Genomic DNA, 22,999 nt, shown 5'->3' with positions numbered 1-22,999 from the left:
AGTATACAGCCACACCTGTGGAGAGGTCTTTGTCATGACAAGCAGAAGGGAGGAAGATACACCAAGCCAATTGACGGCTCTTGTTGGAAAAATTGTACAACCGATGACATCATCAGTAAAAATACTCCAACACTACCACAAGTCACTGCACCAACAGGTAGTTCACAATGCATACAAGTGACACATAGTTTAGGCAAGTTCTGCAAGCAGTTCAGTGATGGCTATTGCAGAAACTGTAGATTAGTTTTATCTTTGTCTTCACTGGCACTGGGATGAAGATAGGAATTCTAGCAATAATGGCTAAAGAAAAAATCATGTAACATTCCAGAAGGCACTAAAAGAAAACAATTTTCTTAACAATTTACATTATCTTGAAGAGAAAAGAAAACAATTTTCTTAACAATTTACATTATCTTGAAGAGAATTATTAAATATAATGAAAAGGAAAGGTGAAAGTAAACAAACAGATCTGTTAACCTTTTTTGTTTACATGTTAAAACAATTCTTAACGGTTATTTACCCAATTTAAATTAAACCATTTAAATCATGTGAATAAAAAAAATATTTGGATCCATTTTTTCATGAGCGCTCATCATATATGATATATGGACATACGTACATTCAAACATATAACACAAAACACAAGTGTGCACACATAATATAATACATACAACACATAACATAATAGTAAAGGCCTTATAACTTTTTACAGGTGAAATCTCCATTGCAATGTTTAAAAACTCTATAGTCAAAAAAAAAAATAGAACTGATCAGCAAAACATTAACCTAGGTCTGTATGAGCTCAAAAAACAAAATAGAACTTCATGATATGGGAAAGGGCAATAATAAAATAGATATTGAAAAAAGCATCCTGGTTCTGTCGCAGATGTAAGGATAGCCAAATTGGAGTTTTGGATATCAGCTGTTATGGATTTGAGCCAAATCATCTTCTTTTTGGTCTGTAGAAATCGCTTTAGTTAATCTCTCTGGAATCCAAATCGGCTGCTGTTCTCCCTGTGGAAATACACAAACAGGCCCCCGACTCCAGACAATCACTGGGTCAGGACTTTAGTTAATCTCTCCAGAATCCAAATCGGCTGCTGTTCTTCCTGTGGAAACACACAAACAGACCCCCGACTCCAGACAATTACTGGGTCAGGACCTTTCCATTGTCCTGTTAGAATATCTTTCCAAAGTACCTTGGGCTTATGTACATTTTTTTGGACACATATGCCTTTCTGCAGCACTAAGTCCTGATGAATCCAAATTTAAAAAGTTTAGAGTAAAAAGGGTTATTTTAAGTTTATCTTTGGGGAATATATACCCCTTCCTAATTCCTTCTTTTTGCTTTAATAAGTACATTTTAATAGTTTGATGAGCTCTTTCAACTATGCCTTGTCCCTGTGGATTGTATGGGATTCCTGTTATATGAGTAATGCCAAATGATGAGCAAAATTGTTTAAAAGAGGTAGAAGTATAACCAGGGGCATTATCTGTTTTTAACTGTTTTGGAATGCCCACAGTGGCAAAATTTTGTGAGCAATGAGCTATAACATCTTTAGTTTTTTCTCCAGCATGAAGGGAGCCCATCAAAAATCCAGAAGAAGTATCAACTGTAACATGCAAATATTTTAATTTTCCAAATTCTGGCAAGTGTGTGACGTCCATCTGCCAAATATGGTTAGGTATCAATCCTCTAGGATTGACTCCAAGATTAACTTGTGGTAAAAAGGTCACACAATTTTGACATTATTTTATTATTTGTCTAGCTTGTTCCTTAGTTATTTTAAAACGCTTTTGTAAAGTATTAGCATTGACATGGAACCTTTTATGAAAATTTATAGCTTCTTCTAGTGTAGAGAAAATATGTATGTCATGTGTAGTTTTATCTGCTAAATCATTGCCCGAACTAAGGGCTCCAGGCAATCCTGTATGTGCCCTGATATGTCCAATAAAGAATGGATCTTTTCTGTCCCAGATTAAACTTTGTATAGTGGAAAACAAAGAGAAAACAGTAGAAGAAGGGGAAATCCTACCAGCATCTTCAAGGGATACTATAGCATTAACTATATACTGACTATCAGAAAATAAATACAGAATCTTTAAACATCACAAAAGCTTGTAATACTGCATTAAGCTCTACCTTTTGTCATGAGCTATGTAATGCTTTAAATAATCAATAATAATAAAAAAAAAGCTCTACCTTTTGAGCTGATTGTTTGGGTACTAAAAATGTAAAAGTTTGATCAGGTGTAACTATTGCTGCTGTACCATTATTTGACCCATCAGTGAATATATTTGGAGCATTCATGATAGGTGTTTTTCTTGTCATTTTTGGAAAAATTACAGGATGCAATGACCAAAAAGACAATAAAGGATTAGATGGTAAGTGGTTATCAAATGAAACATTAGATTTGCACATGATTATTGCCCAAGTATTTAACTCATTAGCTAATTCATCAATTTGATTCATAATATATGGAGTAATAATTTTATTGGGAGAAATTCCAAATACTCCCTTTGCTGTTTTTATTCCTTTGAGTATTAATTTTCCTACAGCCTCAGGATACCTAGTAAGAATAGTGTTAGGAGAATAAGATAAATGTATCCATAATAATGGACCTTCTTGCCAAAATACTCCTGTAGGAATATTTTTTGTTGGTAGTACAATAAATAATAAAGGCAAACATCAATTCTATCCAAATGCATATTTTCCATATATGTTTCAATGAATTTTAATGCCTTTCTTGCTTCAGGCGTTAACATTCGGGGTGAATTTGGATCTGATGGACCTTTTAGGATATCAAATAAAGGTCCCAATTCTCCTGTTGGAATACCTAGATAAGGCCTTATCCAATTTATGTCTCCTAATAACTTTTGAAAGTCATTAAGTGATTTGAGTTGATCTACTCGTATTTGAATTTTTGGTGGACGGACCATGGTTGAGGATAATAGAACTCCTAAATAATTAATTGGAAAATTTAATTGTAATTTATCTATTGCTATCTCTAGATTATAATTTTTTAATAAATTTGTAAGTGTGGCATAACATTCTAGCAATGTGTTTTTAGCTTTGTGTGCTAATAATACATCATCCATATAGTGAAATATTTGTAGTTCAGGATTTTGATTTCTAAGTGGCTGGATTACTTTGTTAACATAAATTTGACACATAGTTGGGCTGTTAGCCATCCCTTGAGGGAGTACTTTCCATTCATATCTCTGATCAGGACCTTCATGATTTAGTGCAGGGATAGTAAATGCAAAACGTGGACTATCCTCAGGATGAATTGGAATTGAAAAAAAACCAATCTTTAATATCTATAACTAAAACATACCAAGTTTTTGGCAACGCAGACAATTGAGGAATCCCCGATTGAGCAGGTCTCATAATGACCATTTCATTATTAATGGCTCTTAAATCTTGCAATAATCTCCATTTACCAGATTTCTTTTTGATGACAAAAATGGGAGTATTATGGGGGGATACAGAAGGTTGTATATGTCCTTCCGCTAATTGTTGTTTGACCAGATCATGGGCTACTTGTATCTTTTCTTTAGTCAAGGGCCACTGAGGAACCCATACTGGTCTTTCTGATTTCCATGTAATTTTTATTGTCTCAGTGGCCCTTTGTGAAAATCCAACCCATGTCTGTCTGTTCCTTGATCTATTTGTATTGGTGCTGCTATACCTTGTTCTTGTTTTTCTAATCTTTTTCCTTTCCTAAAACCTTGTCTAGCCATAATAGTGGATGCATTTTGATTGATATTATTTGTTAATGTCAAACCTAATTGATCTAAGACATCTCATCCCCATAAATTTACGGGAAGATGATCCAATACATATGGCTGTATAGTTCCTTCACATCCTTCAGGATCCTTCCAATCTAATACCATTGCGCTTCTATCGGGATTAGTCGCCACTCCTAGGCCTCAAAGCGTTTGAGTGGCTTGTTGTAATGGCCAATGTTTTGGCCATTCTTGACGAGAGATGATGCTAAGGTCTGCACCTGTATCCAGTAGCCCATTAAATTCATGTCCTTGAATATTTAGTTTTAGCATGGGGCGAGAATCTAAATTTAAAGAAAGCAAAGCCCAATCTACACCTGTGGAGCCTAATCCCTTGGACCTCTTTCTACAGCATGACTGGAAAATTTATCATGTAGGCTTGGTATTATTAGTAACTGTGCTATTCTATCTCCTGGTGAAATTACTGATATACCCTTTGGAGAACTGGCTATAATTTTTAATTCACCTTCATAATCGGGATCAATTACCTCGGGACTTATCAAAAGTCCTTTTAGAGTAGAAGAGCTGCGTCCCAATAATAAGCCTACTGTTCCTTTGGGAAGAGATCCTTTTACCCCTGTGGGAATGATTTGAACTCCCATCTCTGGAGTTAGTACTGATCTGGCGGAGGCGCAGATGTCCAACCCTGTGCTCCCTCTGGTTTGTCTGATGAGGGATCTGATGGACAATGTGTCCTGGTCACTACCCTGATGGGGTTGCTGGGTTCCTCCAGTGCTCTGTATATTTGTGGTTTGGGGCCCCGGAGCATTGGGGCCCCCTGTCCATTTTTTGGCAACGGAGCCCGATGCCTTTCTCCACGATATCGTGGATAAACACTTGGTCCTTGTTCGTTTTTTGATAGTGGAGTACCCTCTATGGTGGTTTGAGAACGCAATTCATTAGCCCAATGTAATGGAGTACCCTCTATGGTGGTTTGAGAACGGCATTCATTAGCCCAATGTCTCCCTCTACGGCATCGTGGGCAAATACCCGGTATTCTACTCCTTTGATACCTAGTTTTGTTAAACCCTCCTCCTATGGGGCAATTCCTTTTAAAATGTCCTGTTTGTTGACAATTGTAGCATGTTCTTGGCCTGGCATATAAAGCCTGTTTTACTGCAGCTGCCACAATTTGCCCTTGTTCATTATTGCCTCTGGCATCTAAAGCCTGTTTTACTGCAGCTGCCATGACTTGCTCTTGTTCATTAATGTCTCTACATAATTTAATATATGTGTTTAAATCTTCCTGTTTCCATGGTCTAATGATATCTCTGCACCAACGATTTGCTTGGTCATAAGCCAGTTGTTTTATTAATGGCATTGCTTGTTCTGTATTCCCAAAAACTCTGGTAGCTGTTTGAATAAGCCTATCTACAAATTCAGTGTAAGGTTCATTAGCTCCTTGTATTATCTTAGATAATTGACCTTGTAAACCTCCATGTCCTTGTAAAGTCTTCCATGCCTTAACTGCATCTATAGCAATTTGTAAATATACACCAGGATCATATGCAATTTGTTGCTGCCGATCCTCATAAGGTCCCTTTCCTAACAACATATCTAGATTTCTCTGAGGATAACCAGCTGCTGCATTTCGCCTAGCCGTCTCCTTGCAAAATTCCTCACTGGCAACCTTCCATAACAGGTATTGTCCTCCATTTAGCACAGCTTTACAAATATTAGCCCAATCTGCTGGCGTCATGTTTAAGTTGGTAATGGATTCGACCAAGCTTACAGTGAAGGGTGCTTGAGGACCATAGGTTGTTACAGCCTCTTTTAGCTCCTTCAGTGTTTTGAAATTTAAACCCTGGTAAATTCGCTGCCCTCCTACCTCAAATACAGGGCATACTTGAGATCCTGTCTCAGGATCCCAACTATCAACTGCGGGGGTTGGGAGTCTCCTAGCATATGGAGGTGGTGCTGTTGATTGGACACTAATGCCCTCTGGTGATAGAATGCTGTTAGTAGCAGTCTCCTGTAGAGGTGGTGCTGTTGGTTGGACACTTACGCTCTCTGATAGAAAGGTGTTATTAGCAGTCTCCTGTTGTAACTTTTCCCCTGATGGCTTTTTCTGCTCTAAACTTCCTTCCTCTGTCTCACTAGCTCGAAAGACCTTCTCTTTTACTTGAATCTTTTCCTCTTTCTGACTAACTTGAGAGACCTTCTCTTTTACTTGAATCAATATGTCTTCTCCTTCCTCTACCTTTGTCTGAACTGAAGGCTTTGGACTAAGCAAACCAGATACGAACGTCCACAATGGCAATGTGCCAACTGGCAGAGTCCCTGGGTTGTTCTTTTCTATTCTTTTTAAATCTTCACCATGATGGTTCCATTGTGATATATCTAACAACTCCTCCTTAAAAAGCCATGGGCTACATTTTTGTATTATATCAACGTATGCCCTGACTGCTCTTGATTTTACTGGGAAGCCTCCTTCCTCTAATAATTTACTTAACAGTCTTTCGGTTTGTTTTTTACTAATTTCTGATCCCGTATTTCTACTATAATACAACCCAACAAGATGACGCCAAACAAAACCGAGACAGAATGCAATAAAAATGGAACAATAATTCATTATATCAGCCTTTCTATCCTCCTGAAATGTGTATCCATCCTTTCTCCCTATCTGTTCCTCAGACGCAAATAGTTTTTCCTCAGATGTGAGCGGTTTTTCTTCCGTCTCACTCATCTCCAGGGACAGGCAAGTTAAAACAAAAATGTAGCAAAACAAAAGAGGAAACTTAGAATGGCTACCCATCCTCTCGCCCTGCCCTCAGGGGCGAGCAGTTTACTTACCCTCAGTCGCTCCCCGTGCGAGCCACCAAATGCCGCAGTCTGGCTGGGCACAATTCAGGAGCCACTTGTCAAAAGAAACTAACTTTATTTTTAGAACTACAAATGCCAAACAAAACAGCTCCTCAGGAAAAAACCCTCAGAGCTCAACTGCCACCACCGGCTTCCCCAAGCCTCTCACCCCCACACAAACCTCACCACCTCCCACAATCCTCCTGCTCTTGAGGCTGATTGGCTGGGTCGCATGGGCAGAGCCAAAGAAGTCCCCTAATGAGCAGCTCCGTGGAGGAGCCAATCAGCTAGATGTTGCTGGGGCCGCTGTGAGCCAATCATCAGCTGGCAGTCTGAAGGGCGGGGAAACAGCCCAATGAACATCACCACAGAGGAGCCAATCAGCTAGATGTTGCTGGGGCCGCTGTGAGCCAATCATCAGCCGGCAGCTGGAAGTTTGCTGGCAGCTGGAAGTTTGCTGGGGCCCCTTTGGCTGTGGCTCTCAACAATTTTGCATCTCCCAAAGAAATTATTCAGGCAACAATCATCAGTGGATGAAACCACTAAATGAAAGGTTTGGGGAAAGCTTTAAAATGCCTGGACCCAATCATCACTGAACATGAAACAACCATTGTTTGCTTCCTGATGAGATACAATATAAAGCATACAGAACCACTTATTACTCTCCTTACCCAAAAAGTTGAAATAGAAACACAGAGCAGAGAATAAATTAATACATGAAAGAAAACAAATACAGAATGTGGAACATTTTATAATGATAATTGACTGGGTTTCTATAAGTCAATACCATGAGAAAAGCAGGACTTTTTTTTTTTTTTTTTTTTTAATACTACAGATTGAACCCAGGGCCCTATACATACTAAGCATGCTCTCTACCACTGAGCTACAACCCAATCTTTTTGTTGTTGGTCGTACCTTTTATTTTTATGTCATGCTGAGGATCAAACCCAGTGCCTCAAATGTGCTAGGCAAGAGTTCTACCACTGATTGAACCCAGGGCCTCATGCAAGCTAGGCAAGCCTTCTAGCATGGATCTGTATCCCCAACCCTTTTTATTTTATCCTGAGATAGTCTTAAGTTACCCAGGCTGGTCCTGAACTTGTGATCTTCCTACCTCAGCCTCCCAAGTCTCTGGGATTACTGACATGAACCATTGCACCTGACTCGGTCTCCTTTTGTGATGCTTGAAAATTTTTAATAAAACATGCACACAAATGGAAAACTTTCCATTTTGAAGCTAAGCAGTGATTCAACTCAGTTTAGCCTCAATTTGGAGCGCTGTCATGCTTAAGCCTGTTCTAACCTCCTTACACTACTTGACTCTTTTAAATTGGCAACTTGTTATAAGGCCAGTTTTTGTGTTCAAGCAATCTCCTCCGTTAATTTGCCTTCGATTGTTTTCCAAATGGGAAATGACTTAACCTTTCAAGGATTGGGTCGAATGTTACTTGTCAAGTCTTCACCAACTTTGCTAAACCAAATGGCATCATATTTTGGTGTTTCCAAGGAATTTTGTTCATACTACTAGAATTTATCTCATACTGTAGATATGATTTGACTATCTTCCTACATCATAAAAGTTAAGTCTTTGGATTCAGACTGCCTATGATCACATCCTGGTTTAGCTGTTTGCTAGCTGTACTACCCTGGACAAGTAACTTTCTATGCCTTAGCTGTGTTGCCTCCTATTTTCTCAACTATAAAATATCATTTATTTCTTGGCAATATATTGATTTTTCTGAGTAGGTGATAAAGGACTCAGAGCAATTTCTGATACACATTGAGTACTTAACAAATACTAACTTATGGGCTGGGGATGTGGCTCAAGTGGTAGCACGTTCACCTGGCATACGTGCGGCCCAGGTTCGATCCTCAGCACCACATACAAACAAAGATGTTGTGTCCACCGAAATCTAAAGAATATTAAAAAAAAAAAAAAATTCTCTCTCTCTCCCTCTCTCTCTAAAAAAAAAAAAAAAAAGAAAAGAAAAGAAAGAAAAACAAATACTAACATTACTAAGGTTAGGACTCTTATTTGTCCATGTGTTTCTCTTAATACCTAGTTCGTTGTCTGACATGAGATGCTCAATATTAATGACTAAAGATCCGGATAGGTTTTGATCTCCATAAGGACCCTCACCTTGGCCTCAAATCACTGGCAGTCACCTGAGAGGGTCTCTACAAAGGCCTAAAGTTATCAGCAGGCACAGATTCTTAAACTTAAGTGGTGGAAACACTAAAAAAAATACAAAGGAGCAGAGTTGTTGAATGTAGGGCATATACTGTTTATTGAGCCAGTGTTTCCCCCTCATTGGTCACTGCTCTTGACTCGTAGGACAACAGGAACAGAACTGCAAGGGATCATGCCCAGCTCTGTGATCACCAGATCCACAAGCTCTGGGGGAGTCACATCATAGACCAAATTCAGCAGCCGTAGAGATGGGTGGTTCTGCCAGTTAGCCAGGGCCACATGTTCTCCCCGCTCACACTGCAGATCATCAGGGTCATCTGCAATGGGAAGTACACTCTTTTTATCCATTTAGGAAAGAAGTTGTGGTTTAGTTTCCCCTTTACCTCTTTTCTTGGGTGCTTGGAAGCTTCTCTTATGCCCTGCTTACCTAGCTCATTAGAGACGAAGGCATCAGTTTGCACACGCTCACAGAACTTGTATGTTTCACAGCAGACCAGCACTGGGACGTTATGGGCTCGAGCCACCAAGGCCAGCTGTGCTGTCCCTACCCGTGACATCACAGATCCGTTGGCCAGCAGTGCATGAGCTCCCAATAGCACCTTAGAAACCTTTTGTTTTGAACAGTAAGGAAAGGGAAGAGAAAAAAATGCCATGTTATATCAATGCAGAAAGTTCCCCCATTTCTGCCCAGGACAGTAACAAATCTTAATGCTTGCTGTTTTTGGAAAACACCTAACTATTGATCCACCAAGCCTCCTACAGGAAATCTAAACCTTAAGGTTAGTTTTGTTCTGTTGGTAGCTGCCAGGTTAATATAATGTTCTTGTAATAGCTACATTATACTAGAGCATACTACATTATACTAGAGTATCTAGTAAGTATAAACAGGGTTATATTATTTTTTTGGACATAATACCTTTATTTTATTTATTTATTTTTATGTGGTACTGAGGATAAAACCCAGTGCCTCATACATGCTAGGCAAGCGCTCTACCACTGAGCTACAACCCCAGACCTGGGCTGTGCTATTCTAATGTTTTTAAATAACTAAATCTAAAGAAGGTGGGATTATGTCTATTTATTACACCATTTTACCTCCAACCTTGGAGTCCCTTTCCTCTGCCCTCACCTCTGGGAGCACATAGGAGGCAGCAGGAATCAGCAGATAGGAGGCAGGGACCCCAGCACGGACCAGAGAACGTAACATGTGCCTTCCCTCTAACCAGGGCCGACTGTCCACCACTACCACCCGAAACCGCCGGCCATTAGACCAAGCCTCCTGAAGAATTCCTGATACCAGAGATGAGCTAGAAGGGATGCAGAAGAGATTCAGTTATAAAAAGTCACTAGTTTTCAAAGGCAAGAGGATAATCCTATCTTCCCACCATTCCACTCCCCAGTTTCTTAGTCATGGAGTTGGATCATACCATCCATATACCAGAATCACATCTCCATTATTGATTTTCTTGTAGGCAAAGCGTGAAATTGCTTGAGCTGCAAGCACAATCTTCTCTTGCACATACCGATCAATGGCTGCTCCAAGTTCTGACTTGGCCTAAGTGGAGTATGATGTTTAGAGAACAGGAAATGGATACTTTTCTTCCTCTAATTGTCATCTGGATGCTTGAATTTATGTATAACAATGGGCCTGAAGGGAGCCCACAGGTAGCACAAGTAAGAGATCCACCACCTCCTTAAGCCTTGCTTAGGGCAGGTGGCCTGTGCTGGCCTTCCTGAGTGTTCCAAACATGCTTCTAAATCATAACTACAGGTGCATGCCTCTCCCATTCCTCCTATTCATCACCTCTTCTTCCCGCTTGGAGCTGCTCACACTGGTGATTTCCTTGTTGAGGAACTTAATGGCGTTGTACATGCTTGCGGACAGGGGGCGGCACTGAGTCAGGAAGCTGCAACAATAACACCTCAGTTTGTGCAACTTGTTAAAACTTAAAAAGCTGTCACTTTTTTTTTTTTTTTGAAGATTCTTAGAAAATAAGACAGAACATAAAGTGAAACAGAGTAGAAAAGCAAGAGAAAGAAGACCTGCAAAGGCCTGGATGAAATGGGAGTGGACTTGTAGTGGTTATCCTTACCTGATATAAGGTTTTAGTTTATTCACAAGATCCCTTGAAAGCTCTTCATTGGGAGGTGTTGTGTAATCTTGAATGACCTATAGAGTATACAAACCAATCAGCATAGTGTTCCTCAATAAAGATCTCTGAAAGGGACGTTAGGGTAAGCTTCAGTGAGGAAAATGTTCTGAGTGTGGGAGTCATTCCCTTTTCATCTAAGAGATTACCTCGGGTGAGAGAAGCTGGGGTAGTTTGGGGGGGTCATAAGAGAACAGGATGGGCATACCTGCTGTAAGGCACGAAGCAGGGCAATACACCGGGCATTGGAGCCACTGACCAGGCCCTGGGAGTACTGCAGGCCGAGTCGCACCATGGCTGGGTGGATCACAGAGGATGGGATGCTGATGGGATGGCGGTGTCACATACTTTGCAAGGGAACTTGAGCACCTATTGCCCCCTTGCCCCCGATGAAAAGGAACTTTCTTCGCTAGTAGACTCCCCCATTTCCTCTAGAGTTTTGTCTTGAGTTCATATTTCCAAATATCCCATCTCAAACTTCCAGTCTTTTAATGACTGAGTTACTAAACCTCAGATTTAAATGTTATGACACAGGATCCTACCTCATATACTGGGTCAGGAAGTTTTGTCTGCTGTACTGGGGTAGGTGGGAGAAGAGACTGACTTTGGATCCATAATCCTTTCGTGTAGGAACCTTGACAAAATGGGAATAGGACCAATGGCCCAGAGTTTAAAACAATGTGATGAAGCTGGGAAGCAAGTGAACAATGACACTACTTTGATCCAAGTACCCATCCCTTCTCCAGGGTCTCACTTTGCCCGGAACAATTTTCCTCCCTCAGCCCTATCTACACATACCAACCTACTTCTTACCTGTTGCCGCTCTGTTTTTTTAACAAGCCTTCTCAGAAGTGTGGAGTCCTCAACCTGAGTGTGCTCTGGGAGACGCTTTACTCCTAAAAAATAATGGCTGTTTTCAAGATATAATAGGCCTCGAAATGGGTAATTTACTCTTAGGGCATAAGGCACATCAAGAAAAATAGGATATAGGGGCACGGAAAATAAAGTAGAAGAAGAAATAGGGAAAGGATGGGGTTGATGGAAGAATTTTGAACTTTGGGTACCAAGGTGAGAATGGGAGGGAGAAAAGTGTTTTACAAGGGGAAGCCTTAGCTAGCACAGAATTAGGAGCAAGAGATTTTGAAATGAGGGAAAAATACCTGAGGGGATTTCTCCAGCTGTGCTGGGACAGGTCTGAGGAGGTGGCCCTCCTTGTTCCCCTTTTCTTGCCTGTTTCAGGGCCCGCTCAGCCTCCTGTTTAGCTCGACGCTCAGCACGAAGTTCAGCCTTACTCCGACCAGCTGGAACTTTCTCCCCACGAGTGCCCCCCAACTGAATGCCAGTTCCTGGCAGTTCTCTGGTTGTGCCTACTAAAGGTAGAAGGAAGAAGTGCCCAAGCCCCAGACAGGTGATTTCTACCCTAACCAAAACTTCTCTTTTAATTTATCTGAACCTTTTCACTTTGCATTTGCTCAAACCAATTTTGTGTCCTATCACATCAACACCTCCCTCTAACCAGTTTCATACCCCAGCCCATTAAAAAAGACCTCGCACCTTGACACTGTGCTGTAGATACAGCACAGCCAGTTTCTGGTTCTGCCCCCTTGTCCTCCTTCCGTCTTTTCTTCTGCTGTTTCTTTTCCTTCCGAAGCTGCAGCTTCTCTTCTTGGGTCATCTCCCTCCCTGCTGCCTAAGACACAGACATAGGACATTGCTCTTCACCCAACAGTTCCAATGATGAACCAACACTCTTGGATATTTAGAAGATTCCTACAAGGTTAGGTACCTAAACCTCTCTCACATCCACAAGCTAACTTTTACAAGCTTACATCCCGTTCAGGGATGGAGGTTTCTCCTCAACTATCAGACTGAAATACCATTAGGCTCTGTAAAAATTTCGCTGGTTTAACTGAGAAACTGAACGGGATGGGAGATAGGGTAGAACGAAGCAGACAGTCCTGCGTAGCATTTGACAGGCAGCTTGGAAGGGCACCCTCACTTACCCCAGGTCGAGGCGAAAGTTCCGCCTTCATTCCGGATCCCGAGTCTGAATTAGAAAACAGGTCACAAAGTGAGCCAGAGAGGCTCCGAGAGGGTTTGGAGGGACTCGCACTCGGCGCAGCTGGCTGCTGGGTTGGCATGACCACGGCTCCGCCGCCAGGCGCGAGGCAATCCAGGGATCCGCGTGGGGACGCACTGCGCGGCAGGATCAAAGGACAGACGGGGTGGGAGGAAGGAGGAGTCACCCACCCTTCTCACGGGAACCAGCCGGGACGCAGCGTGGGGCTGCACCCGAGACTAAGCCAGAGGCCGGCGCGGCACCGGAACGGAACGGCAGGGCCCAAAGGAGCTCAGGGCCCAGCACTAGCCGTCCGGAGCTCGTCGGCTTGCGTACCAGTTGGTGCGCCCGGCCCTTCGCTCACCCTCGAGAACAGCCACAGCCACCGCAGCCATCGCGGACCGTCCTAGGCTCCGCCCACCGCAGTCACCGGGCTTGCTTCGTCTAGCTTCGCCTACACTGGGACTACAGCGCCACCTTGGCTGGAGGTTCCACCACCGACACCCACTGCGCACACTGCAGACGAACTACAATTTCCGGAGGTGCATCGGGTCCCGCCCCGGACTACGGGTCGTGATGAGGGCCGTCTCAATTTTGGGCTCCCGGTCCTGACAGGCTCCTTCTGCCTATAGACTACAGTTCCCAGAATGCTGGGGTCTCTACGCCCAGAGCCGACGTCCTACCGTCTTCCCACCACGGATCCCAGGCCCCCCAAAATGGCGAGTGAAGCCGCGGGGACGTACTGAGCAGCGGAGGCGAGCGTGGAGAGCCGCTGGGGCCCTCACAATCCGGACCCCGGAGGGGCCCTGCCATAGGGAACATGCACTTTTCCATTCCTGAAACCGAGTCCCGCAGCGGGGACAGCGGCGGCTCCGCCTACGTGGTGAGGAGCAGCCAGAGCTGGGCCGGGGCGGGGATAACGGGCCGGAGCTCTGGGAGCGGCCTCCAAGGCCTGGCAGCCACTCTTCGGGCCAGATCCAAGGTCGCTACCACACTGGGAGCGTTTGTCGTGTCTCAAATTCGTGTAGAAGTCGCCCAGCTCCGATAGGTCCTTTGTTCGACCAGTCGCCTCCCCTTGCTAGGTTGTGGCTGCTCTGGTGGGCGTCTCAGGCCTGTGGGGAGGGAGACTGTAGCACAAGTGCCCCAGTTTCCCCAGGCCCTTCTGCTTTCCCTGGGGAAAACAAACTAGCTAATCTTCAGGGGATCTCGGTGCGTTACTCTGAATGAGCTGTGCCGGACAACTTCCGGCTAGGGTTCTCGAGATGTTGCCAGGATTGCCACCCTAAAATGCCTGCCTACTTTTGCGTCCTCAGGCCTATAACATTCACGTGAACGGAGTCCTGCACTGTCGGGTGCGCTACAGCCAGCTCCTGGGGCTGCACGAGCAGGTGGGACTAGCACTCCTGCCTGAAGGCAGCTTCCAGCTCTTGCCTGCACATGGACATCAATATCTCCATTTTTTGCTTCATCCGGTTCCTCTTTAATCACTGCCAAAGGGAGGGTGAAGTGCTTTATCTTTTCGTCTGACATTTTCTGGGAACTCCCCAAGGAACTTCATGTTTGCCACAATAACTGCTCCTTCCTATACTTATCATCCTGCTTCCTGCTTTTCTGTACCTTCTTAACTGTTCTTTTAGCCTTTGCCTCTGCATGAAAAAACAGAACTCTCCCTGTCTACGAAAGCACATTCCTTCTGTCATCTGAGCTGCAATTTTAAATTCTTTTTCCTGCTTATACAGACCATTCACTGATTTCCTTGTGTGTTCCTTGGCTCATTTCAATGTGTATAGCTGTTCCAATTATTCTTATATGTGTGCTACGATGTATTTCTGCTTTCCTTACCAGATGGTGAACTCTGTATGTAACTCAGTAGAGTGGCCTGGTTCTACTGATAATTAATTGCACAACCCCAAGCAAGTTACCTAATTTCTTTGAACCTCAGTTTCTACAACTGAAACATGAATTTCTTGATCCATAAAGTGTCTTTAAGTCCTATGCTACTTTATGAACTTACTTAGTTATGGCATAACTATTTGTGCACATAAATGTCCCTGAAAAGTCCTCTGCTTCCTGTGAAGGTTCAATGAAGTCTTGTTAGATAATAGAGGGGCTCCCTTTAGGACCTTTTTCCACACAAACCCTCCCCACCGTATGAAGAGATTGACTTATACACACTAAGATAGAAAAGAACTAATATCTAAGGCAGCTCCATTGAGGTGCTAATTCTGCCAAAGGAATTATTTCCCAGTTGACCAGAGTAGATATGGTGAACTCTGTCTCAATAGCTTCCTTCATTTCTGTGTTTACAAAAGGGTTGTATCTCTTTCTCTATGTAGCTTCGGAAGGAGTATGGGGCCAATGTGCTTCCTGCATTCCCCCCAAAGAAGCTTTTCTCTCTGACACCTGCAGAGGTAGAACAGAGGAGAGAGCAGTTAGAGAAGTACATGCAAGCTGGTGAGTGATTGGAGGAACTTTAGACTATTTTGAGATTATAGGGAGAAACTAAAACAGCTGGCTCTGTAAAAGTCCTACATTAATTTCTACATGTGAGAAGCCTCTTGTCTGATCTGTTATTTAATATTAAGAGCAAAGTAGGGATTTTTAAGTGTATACTAGCAAAGCAATTTGGGCACTAACACCTATGAGAAATACAAGTATTACACTAAATAGTCTTAAGGCAGTTTAGTTTGGTGGGGAGAAATTAATTTCTATCTGATGTGCTTTAGATTAACATCATTGTTATTTCCCTAGTTCTATAGACTGGACTCAACTAGATGGCAGCCAAGGGTGGGGCAGGTGAAGAATTTATGCAAACATTGAGTGAGGTGAGGCCAGCTGGGGGATGTGGCAGGCCACCATCAGCCCAGGAAATGGGGTCGGGGGGGACCTACTAAGAAGAGGATTGGGGGAAGCCAATGAATCCTAAAATACTAGAACATCATTCTCTTGTTCCCACAGTTCGACAAGACCCACTGCTTGGGAGCAGTGAGACCTTTAATAGTTTCCTGCGTCGTGCACAACAGGTAAGGTTTTAAGTGAGACTAGATTTAAGGGAAAGATTTGCTGGAGGGCCATGTCATTTTAATGGTATGGTTGAGAGGAGTCATTCTGGAACTTTGATAATGGAATGGAGTGTCTGCTGTACCACTGAAGTCAAAGTCAAGGAAAGCTCAACCTATGTTTAAGCAGCTGAGAATGAAACACAAAAGGGGACTAGAAATAGAGAGTTGCAGACGGAACAGAGCTGGTCTGGGGACAGGTGTTAAAAAGGCAGAGCTTCCCAACCTCATGTATGCTCACACAGGAGACACAGCAGGTCCCCACAGAGGAGGTCTCCTTGGAAGTGCTGCTCAGCAATGGGCAGAAAGTTCTGGTCAGTGTGCTAACTTCAGATCAGACCGAGGATGTTTTGGAGGTAAGGTGCTTTTTCAGCACTGCCCCTGCACCATTTGCACCCCAGGTCCCGGGCTTGGGGAAGACTGGGACCAGCCAATAGGATGAGCTGTACTTCCTGTCCCCAGGCTGTAGCTGCAAAGCTGGATCTTCCAGATGACTTGATTGGATACTTTAGTCTCTTCCTTGTTCGAGAAAGAGAGGATGGAGCCTTTTCTTGTGAGTCTTTTTAGACTCTTCTACTTCATTGTGTTTCCAGTAGTGAGTTTCTGCCTCCCTGTCACCCCTTAGAATGGAACATTTTCTCACGGTGCTTCTTTCTTGTTTCCTTTTTTTTTTTTTTTTTTTTTTTTTTGAGGTTCATCACATTTTTCCTTTTTTTTTTTAATCCATAGTTGTACGGAAGTTGCAAGAATTTGAGCTGCCTTATGTGTCTGTTACCAGTCTTCGGAGTCAAGAGTATAAGATTGTGCTAAGGAAGAGGTCAGGGCTGGGCCTGAAAGTGGGGACAGTGCTGAGTGTGATTATTGGGCCATATGTGGAGACAGAATAATCCAGACAAGGGAGTAGTGCCATGTGTTTATACCAGGCCTCCCAAACTTCCTCTCACTATCTCACCATTAGCCTGAGAGTTCCATATTGCTCCTGTTTTGCCCCATTTTTCCATTCTATCTATTGCCTTACCCCAGCTTAGCCCCATTACCCCTTTCCACCCCTTGGCCTCACAGTTATTGGGACTCTGCCTATGATGACGATGTCATGGAGAACCGAGTTGGCCTGAACCTGCTGTATGCTCAGGTGAGCTTGGAGCTGCATCAGAACCCTTGCCCTGAAAATGACTCTAGTGTCCCACTTGCCTAAGAAAATATTTGTCTTTGTTCTCACTTCTTAGGGATATTCCTAGAATACTGTCAGGACTCTTGAAGCATCTCTAATTCTCCCTACTTTTATTATAAGTTGATAGGGTCAAGGTCTCACTTTAAAGAGGTCACTCAAGTGTGGGGCTAGGGTCAGACTCAACATTTCTAACTCTGGACACTTTCCAGGGGGGCCACTGACTGGAGCCCCCACCCCCATCCCTTGTTTCAACTGTAGACGGTGTCAGATATTGAGCGTGGGTGGATCCTAGTCACCAAAGAGCAGCATCGGCAGCTCAAATCTCTGCAAGAGAAGGTCTCCAAGAAGGAGGTGAGCTCTTCCTGGCTGTCCCTGCATGGGATTGCATACTCTGAGCCTCCACTCCCCCTTCTAATCCAGGACACATGCTGACATTTTTCAGTTCCTCCGGCTGGCTCAAACCCTGCGGCACTATGGCTACCTGCGCTTCGATGCCTGTGTGGCGGACTTCCCAGAGAAGGATTGTCCAGTGGTGGTGAGTGCAGGCAACAGTGAGCTCAGCCTCCAGCTCCGCCTGCCTGGCCAACAACTTCGCGAAGGCTCCTTCCGGGTCACCCGCATGCGATGCTGGCGGGTCACTTCCTCTGTGAGTAAGGTGGGAGGGAAGGCTTCCCTGGGTCGGGGTACAGCAAGCCTTCAGCTTCAAGGATGGGCTGCAGTGGTTTGGAAGAGGTAGCCTAATTCTCTTTCCTCTCCTAGGTGCCACTGCCTAGTGGAGGTACAAGCAGCCCAGGCCGGGGCCGGGGTGAGGTGCGCCTGGAACTGGCTTTTGAATACCTTATGAGCAAGGACCGGCTACAGTGGGTTACCATCACTAGCCCCCAGGTGTGAGACCACCCTCAGACCTCCTCTGGAGCCCCTTAGATAACCATCTAGGGCTTCCAGGACTCCATGTGAGTGGGAGCCCTTGTCTTAGGGTGCTGGGCTCAGGATGAACACCTTAGCCAACAAGCTCTCTGCTCTCAGGCTATTATGATGAGCATCTGCCTCCAATCAATGGTAGATGAACTGATGGTGAAGAAATCTGGGGGCAGTATCAGGAAGGTAAGCGGCAAGCAGGGACCAGGCAGCTGAGTGTGGGGACAGCGCTGAGTGTTATGCTCTCCCTACCTTTTGTCCCGAGGTTTCTCTTGAGGGGATATAATTAAGATTCTGACAGAAGTGATCCTGACTTCTGTGACCCTGATCAGCATATTGGATTTTTGTCCCCAGATGTTGCGCCGGCGGGTAGGGGGCACCCTGAGACGCTCAGATAGCCAGCAAGCAGTGAAATCCCCACCACTGCTCGTAAGTATCACCCCGGGTCATTACCCTGGCTTCCAGACTTGCCTTACCTCCCCCAGTGAATCTGATAACTCTGCCTCCTCTTCCCCAGGAGTCACCTGATGCCAGCCGGGAGTCCATGGTCAAACTCTCAGTGAGTTAACAGGGTTGGCGAGGTTGGTGTCTGTAGGAGTCCTCCAGGCTCAAGCCCTCTGACCCCACCCTGCCTTTGTTACAGAGTAAGCTGAGTGCTGTGAGCTTGCGGGGGATTGGCAGTCCCAGCACAGATGCCAGTGCCAGTGACGTTCACGGCAATTTCGCCTTCGAAGGCATTGGAGATGAGGATCTGTAATCTCCACTGCTTGGATGTCTACCCCAGAGGAATTTACAGAAATGTGCCCTGTGCCCCCAAGCTAGGGGGAGTTTTTTTCCTTTTCCTTTCCTCTCTCTCCTTTTCCTTCTTGGCCAGGGGCCTCCTAACCCATTTTCCCTCCCTGCCGGGCTGGCTGCACAAAGAACTGCCCTCTTTTTTCAGAGCAGGCCCTCGATGCCAAATTAACATTTAGTATTTTGCACAAAGTCCAAGGGACCATGGCTACCTGCCTTGGGGAGGAGCCAGAGCTCCCCTTGGTCTGCTTCTGGCTTCTTAGGGCCATGGGCAAGGGGATGGGCAGAGGTCTATGTATGGTCTGGCCCAGCTCCTCATTAAACTCAAGCCTGACTGCTGCCTACCTCTGGTTCCCTCTCACTGCCCCTGCTGCCCCCATTGCAGCACGGACTGCTGTGCAAAGGACAAGGCCAAAGTGCTTGCCATTGCCAATTCAGCATAGACATGGCTTTGTTAGTGTTTCCTTTATTATAAAGCACTGAAATAAGTTAAATAAACAGGTGGGAGGCTGGGCAGTCCCCAGCCAGTTCTTCCACAGCCCCTGAGAGCAGTGGAGGTGAATACAAGGCCCTTCTCACTGAGCTCATGAAGTGCATCAGTCAAGGCAAGGCCCCCTGGTCCATATGGGCCCCTACCCAGAGAGTTTGGGCTGGTCCATATAGTGCCTAGGTTAGTCTGTGGAGCCCCTGGCCAGCGGGGGAAAAAAGGAGAAGTTGGCTTCTGTTCCATCTGTATAAAACGCAGGAGGAGCAGGGCTAATCCATAGGGGCCCTGGGGAAGGACCTAGTTCAAGGTGAGTCTGTATGGAGAGCCCGGCTACCAGCAGTGCCCAGGGCTGTTGGACCCCGACTGCTCAAAACAGAGGGTGGGCTGTGAGGTGGTGCCCATCCCTCTGTGGCAGAGAGGCCAGGCCCTCCTGCCCCACCATGGCCATGCACCTTCTGGTGGCGCTTGTAGTTGTCCCAGTGGCCTGTGGTATAGGCGCAGGTGGCACAGCGGAAGGGTTTCTCGCCTGTGTGCCGCAGCATGTGGCGTTTGAGGTTCATGCTCTGGTTGCAGCTGTAGTTGCAAAGGCTACATCGAAAAGGTTTGTCGCCAGAGTGGATACGACCATGACGTTTGAGGTTGGCCAGGTTGCCACAGGCATAAGGACAGAGGGGGCACTTGTAGGGCTTCTCTCCTGTATGGACACGCTGGTGCCGTTTCAGGTTATCCAGATGAGCAGAGGCATAAGGGCATCGGGCGCAGCGGAAGGGCTTCTCACCACTGTGTGTCTTCATGTGCCGGGCCAGGTGATTGGGATAGTGAGTGGCAAAGGGGCAGAGGCTACAGGCAAAGCCTTTGTCACTGGGGCCCTGGGGCACCCCACTGGCACCCCCTCCAGCCTCTCCTCGCATGCAGCGCCCACACATGGCAGATCCCAGCCGACTACCCTCACCCTCCTCCAGCTCTTGTCCACAGCCCCGGCAGGTCCAAGGGAACAGCAGCTCTGGCAGTGGTTCTGATCCAGTCCCACACAGGCCCTCCCCTTCACCCCGCAGCTGCCCACAGTCTGGCAGGAAACTGGTACCACCTGGTGGCACATGGAGACTCAAATCTGGAAGGAGCAGAGCATCTGTGGGAACAATGAAATTTGAGCTATTAATCCAAGTACCACTAGTGCTCCCCACCACAGGATCTTTGGTCTCTGGCTTTTTACCTTCAGGTCGCCGGGGCACTGCTCCCTCCTGCTCTGTGGGACTGGGAGGCCGGGTTGGTCGTGGAGCACAGCAGCGGAAGCCACAGGTCGGGCAGGGAGGAGTGGGGGGCCCTGCATGGGTACGCTGATGCCGCCTCAGGTTGCCCAGGCTGCTGCAGGCAAAGGGGCAGTGGGGACAGCGGTAGGGCTTCTCGCCAGTGTGGGTGCGGGTATGTCGTGTCAGGTTGACGAGCTGGGCGGAGGCGTAGGGGCAGCGGCCACAGCGGAACGGCTTCTCCCCGCTGTGTGTCTGCATGTGCCGCTTCAGGTGGCTCGAGTAGTGGGACACGAAGGCGCAGAGGCGGCATGAGTACAGTAGCCGTGGGGGCAGCGGGGGCCCCCCACCCGGCCCTCCTGCCCCACAACACGGCCCCTCACCTGTCAGCCCCCCACACAGCTGGCAGGCTGGGCCTGGCCTCTCACCCCTGGCCTCCCCTGGACCCCTGGCTGGCTCCTCAACTTCACTCTCAGCACTTAATGCTCGGCCGCCCCCAGACTCGTCGTCGCTCAGCCCGTAGGGAAGCCCAGGCCTGGCCCCCAGAGAGTCTCCTGGCAAGAGATACATAAGAAAAAACATCAGCATGGGGTAGGACCAGCTCCAAACTCCCTTTTCCACCACCTATGGTCTCACTTGCTTTGATAATCCTTTTAGTTCTCTCCTAGGGATTAAGGTCTCCCTTATAATGCCTCCAGAAAATTCAAAATGAATTGTCTACCTCTGAGTCTGCACTAACCTAATGTCAGTAGAGTTAAATTGAATGGAAAGATCAAGGGCTCACAGTAGATTGCAAACTGAGATGATTAAATAATGTAATTAATCCTTGAATAAAAAAGTTAAAATAGGTCTCAGGCAGGACCTGGGACCTTTTTCTACTCTATTAACTTCAAGTACAGAGTTAATTATACAATAAAACCCTCCTCAGGAAAGAGGCAAAATTTGGAGAGAAGCACAAAGAAAGTAATGTGCATTACACTTAAGGGATAGGTTCTCTTTTACATGAGTTCCTTGAACGATTTTCAAAATATCCTTCATAAGTGAGTGGGTAATGTAATGTTAGAGTAGGGTGATGCTAAGATCACACAAGGAGGAAGGATATTTAAGGGCAGAAGCTATGAACTCAGTACAAAAGGAGCTGGAGCTGCAGGTGAAAACAAAGTTAAGAGCAGACCTAAGTACTAACTAAAATGATCAAAGAGAGGGCTTTCCCAAACCTCTTTACAGTACCCACACAAGGAATGGACTAGGGAGGATATTAAAAGAGTACTTACCACCTTCCTCAAACTATCTTTGACCAGTCTCCAGAATTTCTCATCAAAGTGATGGAACCATAAGTAAAGGAAGTAATAGCTCCAAACTAAAATCAGCCTTGGGTTGTGGCAGGAAATGGTGTTTTGGTCGCTGACACTAAACCCTACCTAACCTGTCTCCTAAAGGGCTACTGGCCCCAGCAGCTACTAGTCCTTAACCAACTCCCTAAAAAACCCACCTTCTGAGTCTCTCTCAAAGCCCATGAGCTGGTCGCTGTTGCCGTCACCTTCCTCCTCCTCTTCCTCCTCAAACTCCAGATCCTGGCCTAGTAGCAAATCACTTTCCAACACCAGTGCCCCGGGTCCTTCGTCGAGAGAGTCTTCTGTATCCACTAAAGAAGGGAGGGGGCTTATGGTTCCTCTCTCCCAAGTGGTGCCCATCGTCCGCACCCAGGGAGCCAGCCCTCCTGGACGGCGCTTCCCTTACTCGTTGACCCTCTTGGGTTCCCTTAGTACCTGAGTGGGAAGCTAAGAGCCCAGATCGCCCGCCCCATCCCTCAGGAGGCCCCCTCCACCCTGACCTGAGCCCACTCCAATGACCCCACCCCCGCTCCTCCCCCCAAAGCCCCTGACCCCTGACCTTTGACCCCCTCGCATTTCACGGGCTGCGGGTGGCTTTGCTTCCTTCGGGGCATCGTGACCGGCTCCAGCCCGACGCGCCTCCGGCCCCACGGCCGCCCGGCCCCGCCCCTCCCAGCTCGGCCCCTCTGCCCGCCCCTGCTCTCAGGGCCCTCGGGCCGCCCCCATGCAGAGGCGCAGGCCCTGGGCAGCCCCCGGCCCTGGCCCCGGCGCCCAGCTCAGGCCGCTCCCGCCGCCGCCGCCGCTTCCATTCATGGAGCCCCCTACCCCCCTCCGGAGACCAGCTGGTACCTCCGTACCCGCTTCCGCTTCCGCTGCCGCACAGCCGCACGGGAGGCGTAGTCCGTGGGACGCACAGTGGCGAGAATGGCCCGGCGTGACCGGGAAGTGATTGTGACGCGCCGCGGACCAGCCAATCAGCAGCCGCAGAAACCGGGCCGGC

At 46.3% G+C, this 22,999-nt stretch overlaps 3 protein-coding genes across 10 annotated transcripts; 1 reads left to right on the top strand and 2 right to left on the bottom strand.

Annotated features, from left to right (window-relative positions):
* Positions 1-8,852: 8,852 nt before the first annotated feature.
* EIF2B4 (eukaryotic translation initiation factor 2B subunit delta) lies at positions 8,853-13,537 on the bottom strand. Of its 7 annotated transcripts, none has more exons than XM_081263960.1 (13): positions 13,356-13,537; positions 12,936-12,979; positions 12,487-12,622; positions 12,093-12,302; positions 11,746-11,828; positions 11,475-11,566; positions 11,141-11,255; positions 10,876-10,952; positions 10,587-10,689; positions 10,210-10,337; positions 9,912-10,089; positions 9,210-9,390; positions 8,853-9,099 (listed from the first exon to the last, which is right to left on the bottom strand). In XM_081263960.1, the coding sequence occupies exons 1-13, from the start codon at positions 13,384-13,386 to the stop codon at positions 8,900-8,902; spliced, it is 1,578 nt and encodes a 525-aa protein (XP_081120086.1). In that variant the 5' UTR covers positions 13,387-13,537; the 3' UTR covers positions 8,853-8,899. The 7 variants fall into 7 exon arrangements, with proteins under 7 accessions (XP_081120086.1, XP_081120088.1, XP_081120087.1 ...); XM_081263962.1 differs by having other exon boundaries at positions 10,614-10,689; XM_081263961.1 differs by having other exon boundaries at positions 12,093-12,299.
* A 129-nt stretch (positions 13,538-13,666) lies between these two features.
* On the top strand, positions 13,667-19,275 carry SNX17 (sorting nexin 17). The gene is made up of 15 exons (XM_081263967.1): positions 13,667-13,874; positions 14,305-14,379; positions 15,328-15,445; positions 15,950-16,014; positions 16,296-16,406; positions 16,513-16,603; positions 16,780-16,867; positions 17,113-17,182; positions 17,480-17,572; positions 17,664-17,867; positions 17,981-18,106; positions 18,248-18,325; positions 18,494-18,568; positions 18,657-18,698; positions 18,783-19,275. The coding sequence occupies exons 1-15, from the start codon at positions 13,812-13,814 to the stop codon at positions 18,894-18,896; spliced, it is 1,413 nt and encodes a 470-aa protein (XP_081120093.1). The 5' UTR covers positions 13,667-13,811; the 3' UTR covers positions 18,897-19,275.
* A 106-nt stretch (positions 19,276-19,381) lies between these two features.
* On the bottom strand, positions 19,382-22,838 carry ZNF513 (zinc finger protein 513). 2 transcript variants are annotated; one of them, XM_081263965.1, is made up of 4 exons: positions 22,559-22,838; positions 22,158-22,310; positions 20,632-21,219; positions 19,382-20,547 (listed from the first exon to the last, which is right to left on the bottom strand). In XM_081263965.1, the coding sequence occupies exons 1-4, from the start codon at positions 22,611-22,613 to the stop codon at positions 19,721-19,723; spliced, it is 1,623 nt and encodes a 540-aa protein (XP_081120091.1). In that variant the 5' UTR covers positions 22,614-22,838; the 3' UTR covers positions 19,382-19,720. The 2 variants fall into 2 exon arrangements, with proteins under 2 accessions (XP_081120091.1, XP_081120092.1); XM_081263966.1 differs by lacking the exon at positions 22,559-22,838 and adding an exon at positions 22,435-22,456.
* Positions 22,839-22,999: the final 161 nt, after the last annotated feature.

Source organism: Spermophilus citellus (genome assembly GCF_964194105.1).
Source record: "Spermophilus citellus genome assembly, chromosome: 13".
Lineage (NCBI taxonomy): Eukaryota > Metazoa > Chordata > Mammalia > Rodentia > Sciuridae > Spermophilus > Spermophilus citellus.
This window is presented reverse-complemented; position numbering and strand designations above follow the sequence as displayed.

Bases quoted from the DNA above. Each gene is read 5' to 3' on its own strand.
- EIF2B4 (XM_081263958.1), bottom strand. From the start codon at position 13,073: ATGCCAACCCAGCAGCCAGCTGCGCCGAGTGCGAGTCCCTCCAAACCC. The intron at 11,567-11,745 runs GTAAGAAGTAGG...CATTTTGTCAAG, and splicing joins AAAAAACAGAGCGGCAACAG to GTTCCTACACGAAAGGATTA. The intron at 11,256-11,474 runs GTAGGATCCTGT...CCATCCCATCAG, and splicing joins TTCCTGACCCAGTATATGAG to CATCCCATCCTCTGTGATCC.
- ZNF513 (XM_081263965.1), bottom strand. From the start codon at position 22,613: ATGCCCCGAAGGAAGCAAAGCCACCCGCAGCCCGTGAAATGCGAGGGG. The intron at 21,220-22,157 runs GTGGGTTTTTTA...ATCTCTTGCCAG, and splicing joins CTTTGAGAGAGACTCAGAAG to GAGACTCTCTGGGGGCCAGG. The intron at 20,548-20,631 runs GTAAAAAGCCAG...TTGTTCCCACAG, and splicing joins AGTGCCCCGGCGACCTGAAG to ATGCTCTGCTCCTTCCAGAT.
- SNX17 (XM_081263967.1), top strand. From the start codon at position 13,812: ATGCACTTTTCCATTCCTGAAACCGAGTCCCGCAGCGGGGACAGCGGC. The intron at 14,380-15,327 runs GTGGGACTAGCA...TTCTCTATGTAG, and splicing joins TCCTGGGGCTGCACGAGCAG to CTTCGGAAGGAGTATGGGGC. The intron at 17,183-17,479 runs GTGAGCTTGGAG...TTTCAACTGTAG, and splicing joins TGAACCTGCTGTATGCTCAG to ACGGTGTCAGATATTGAGCG.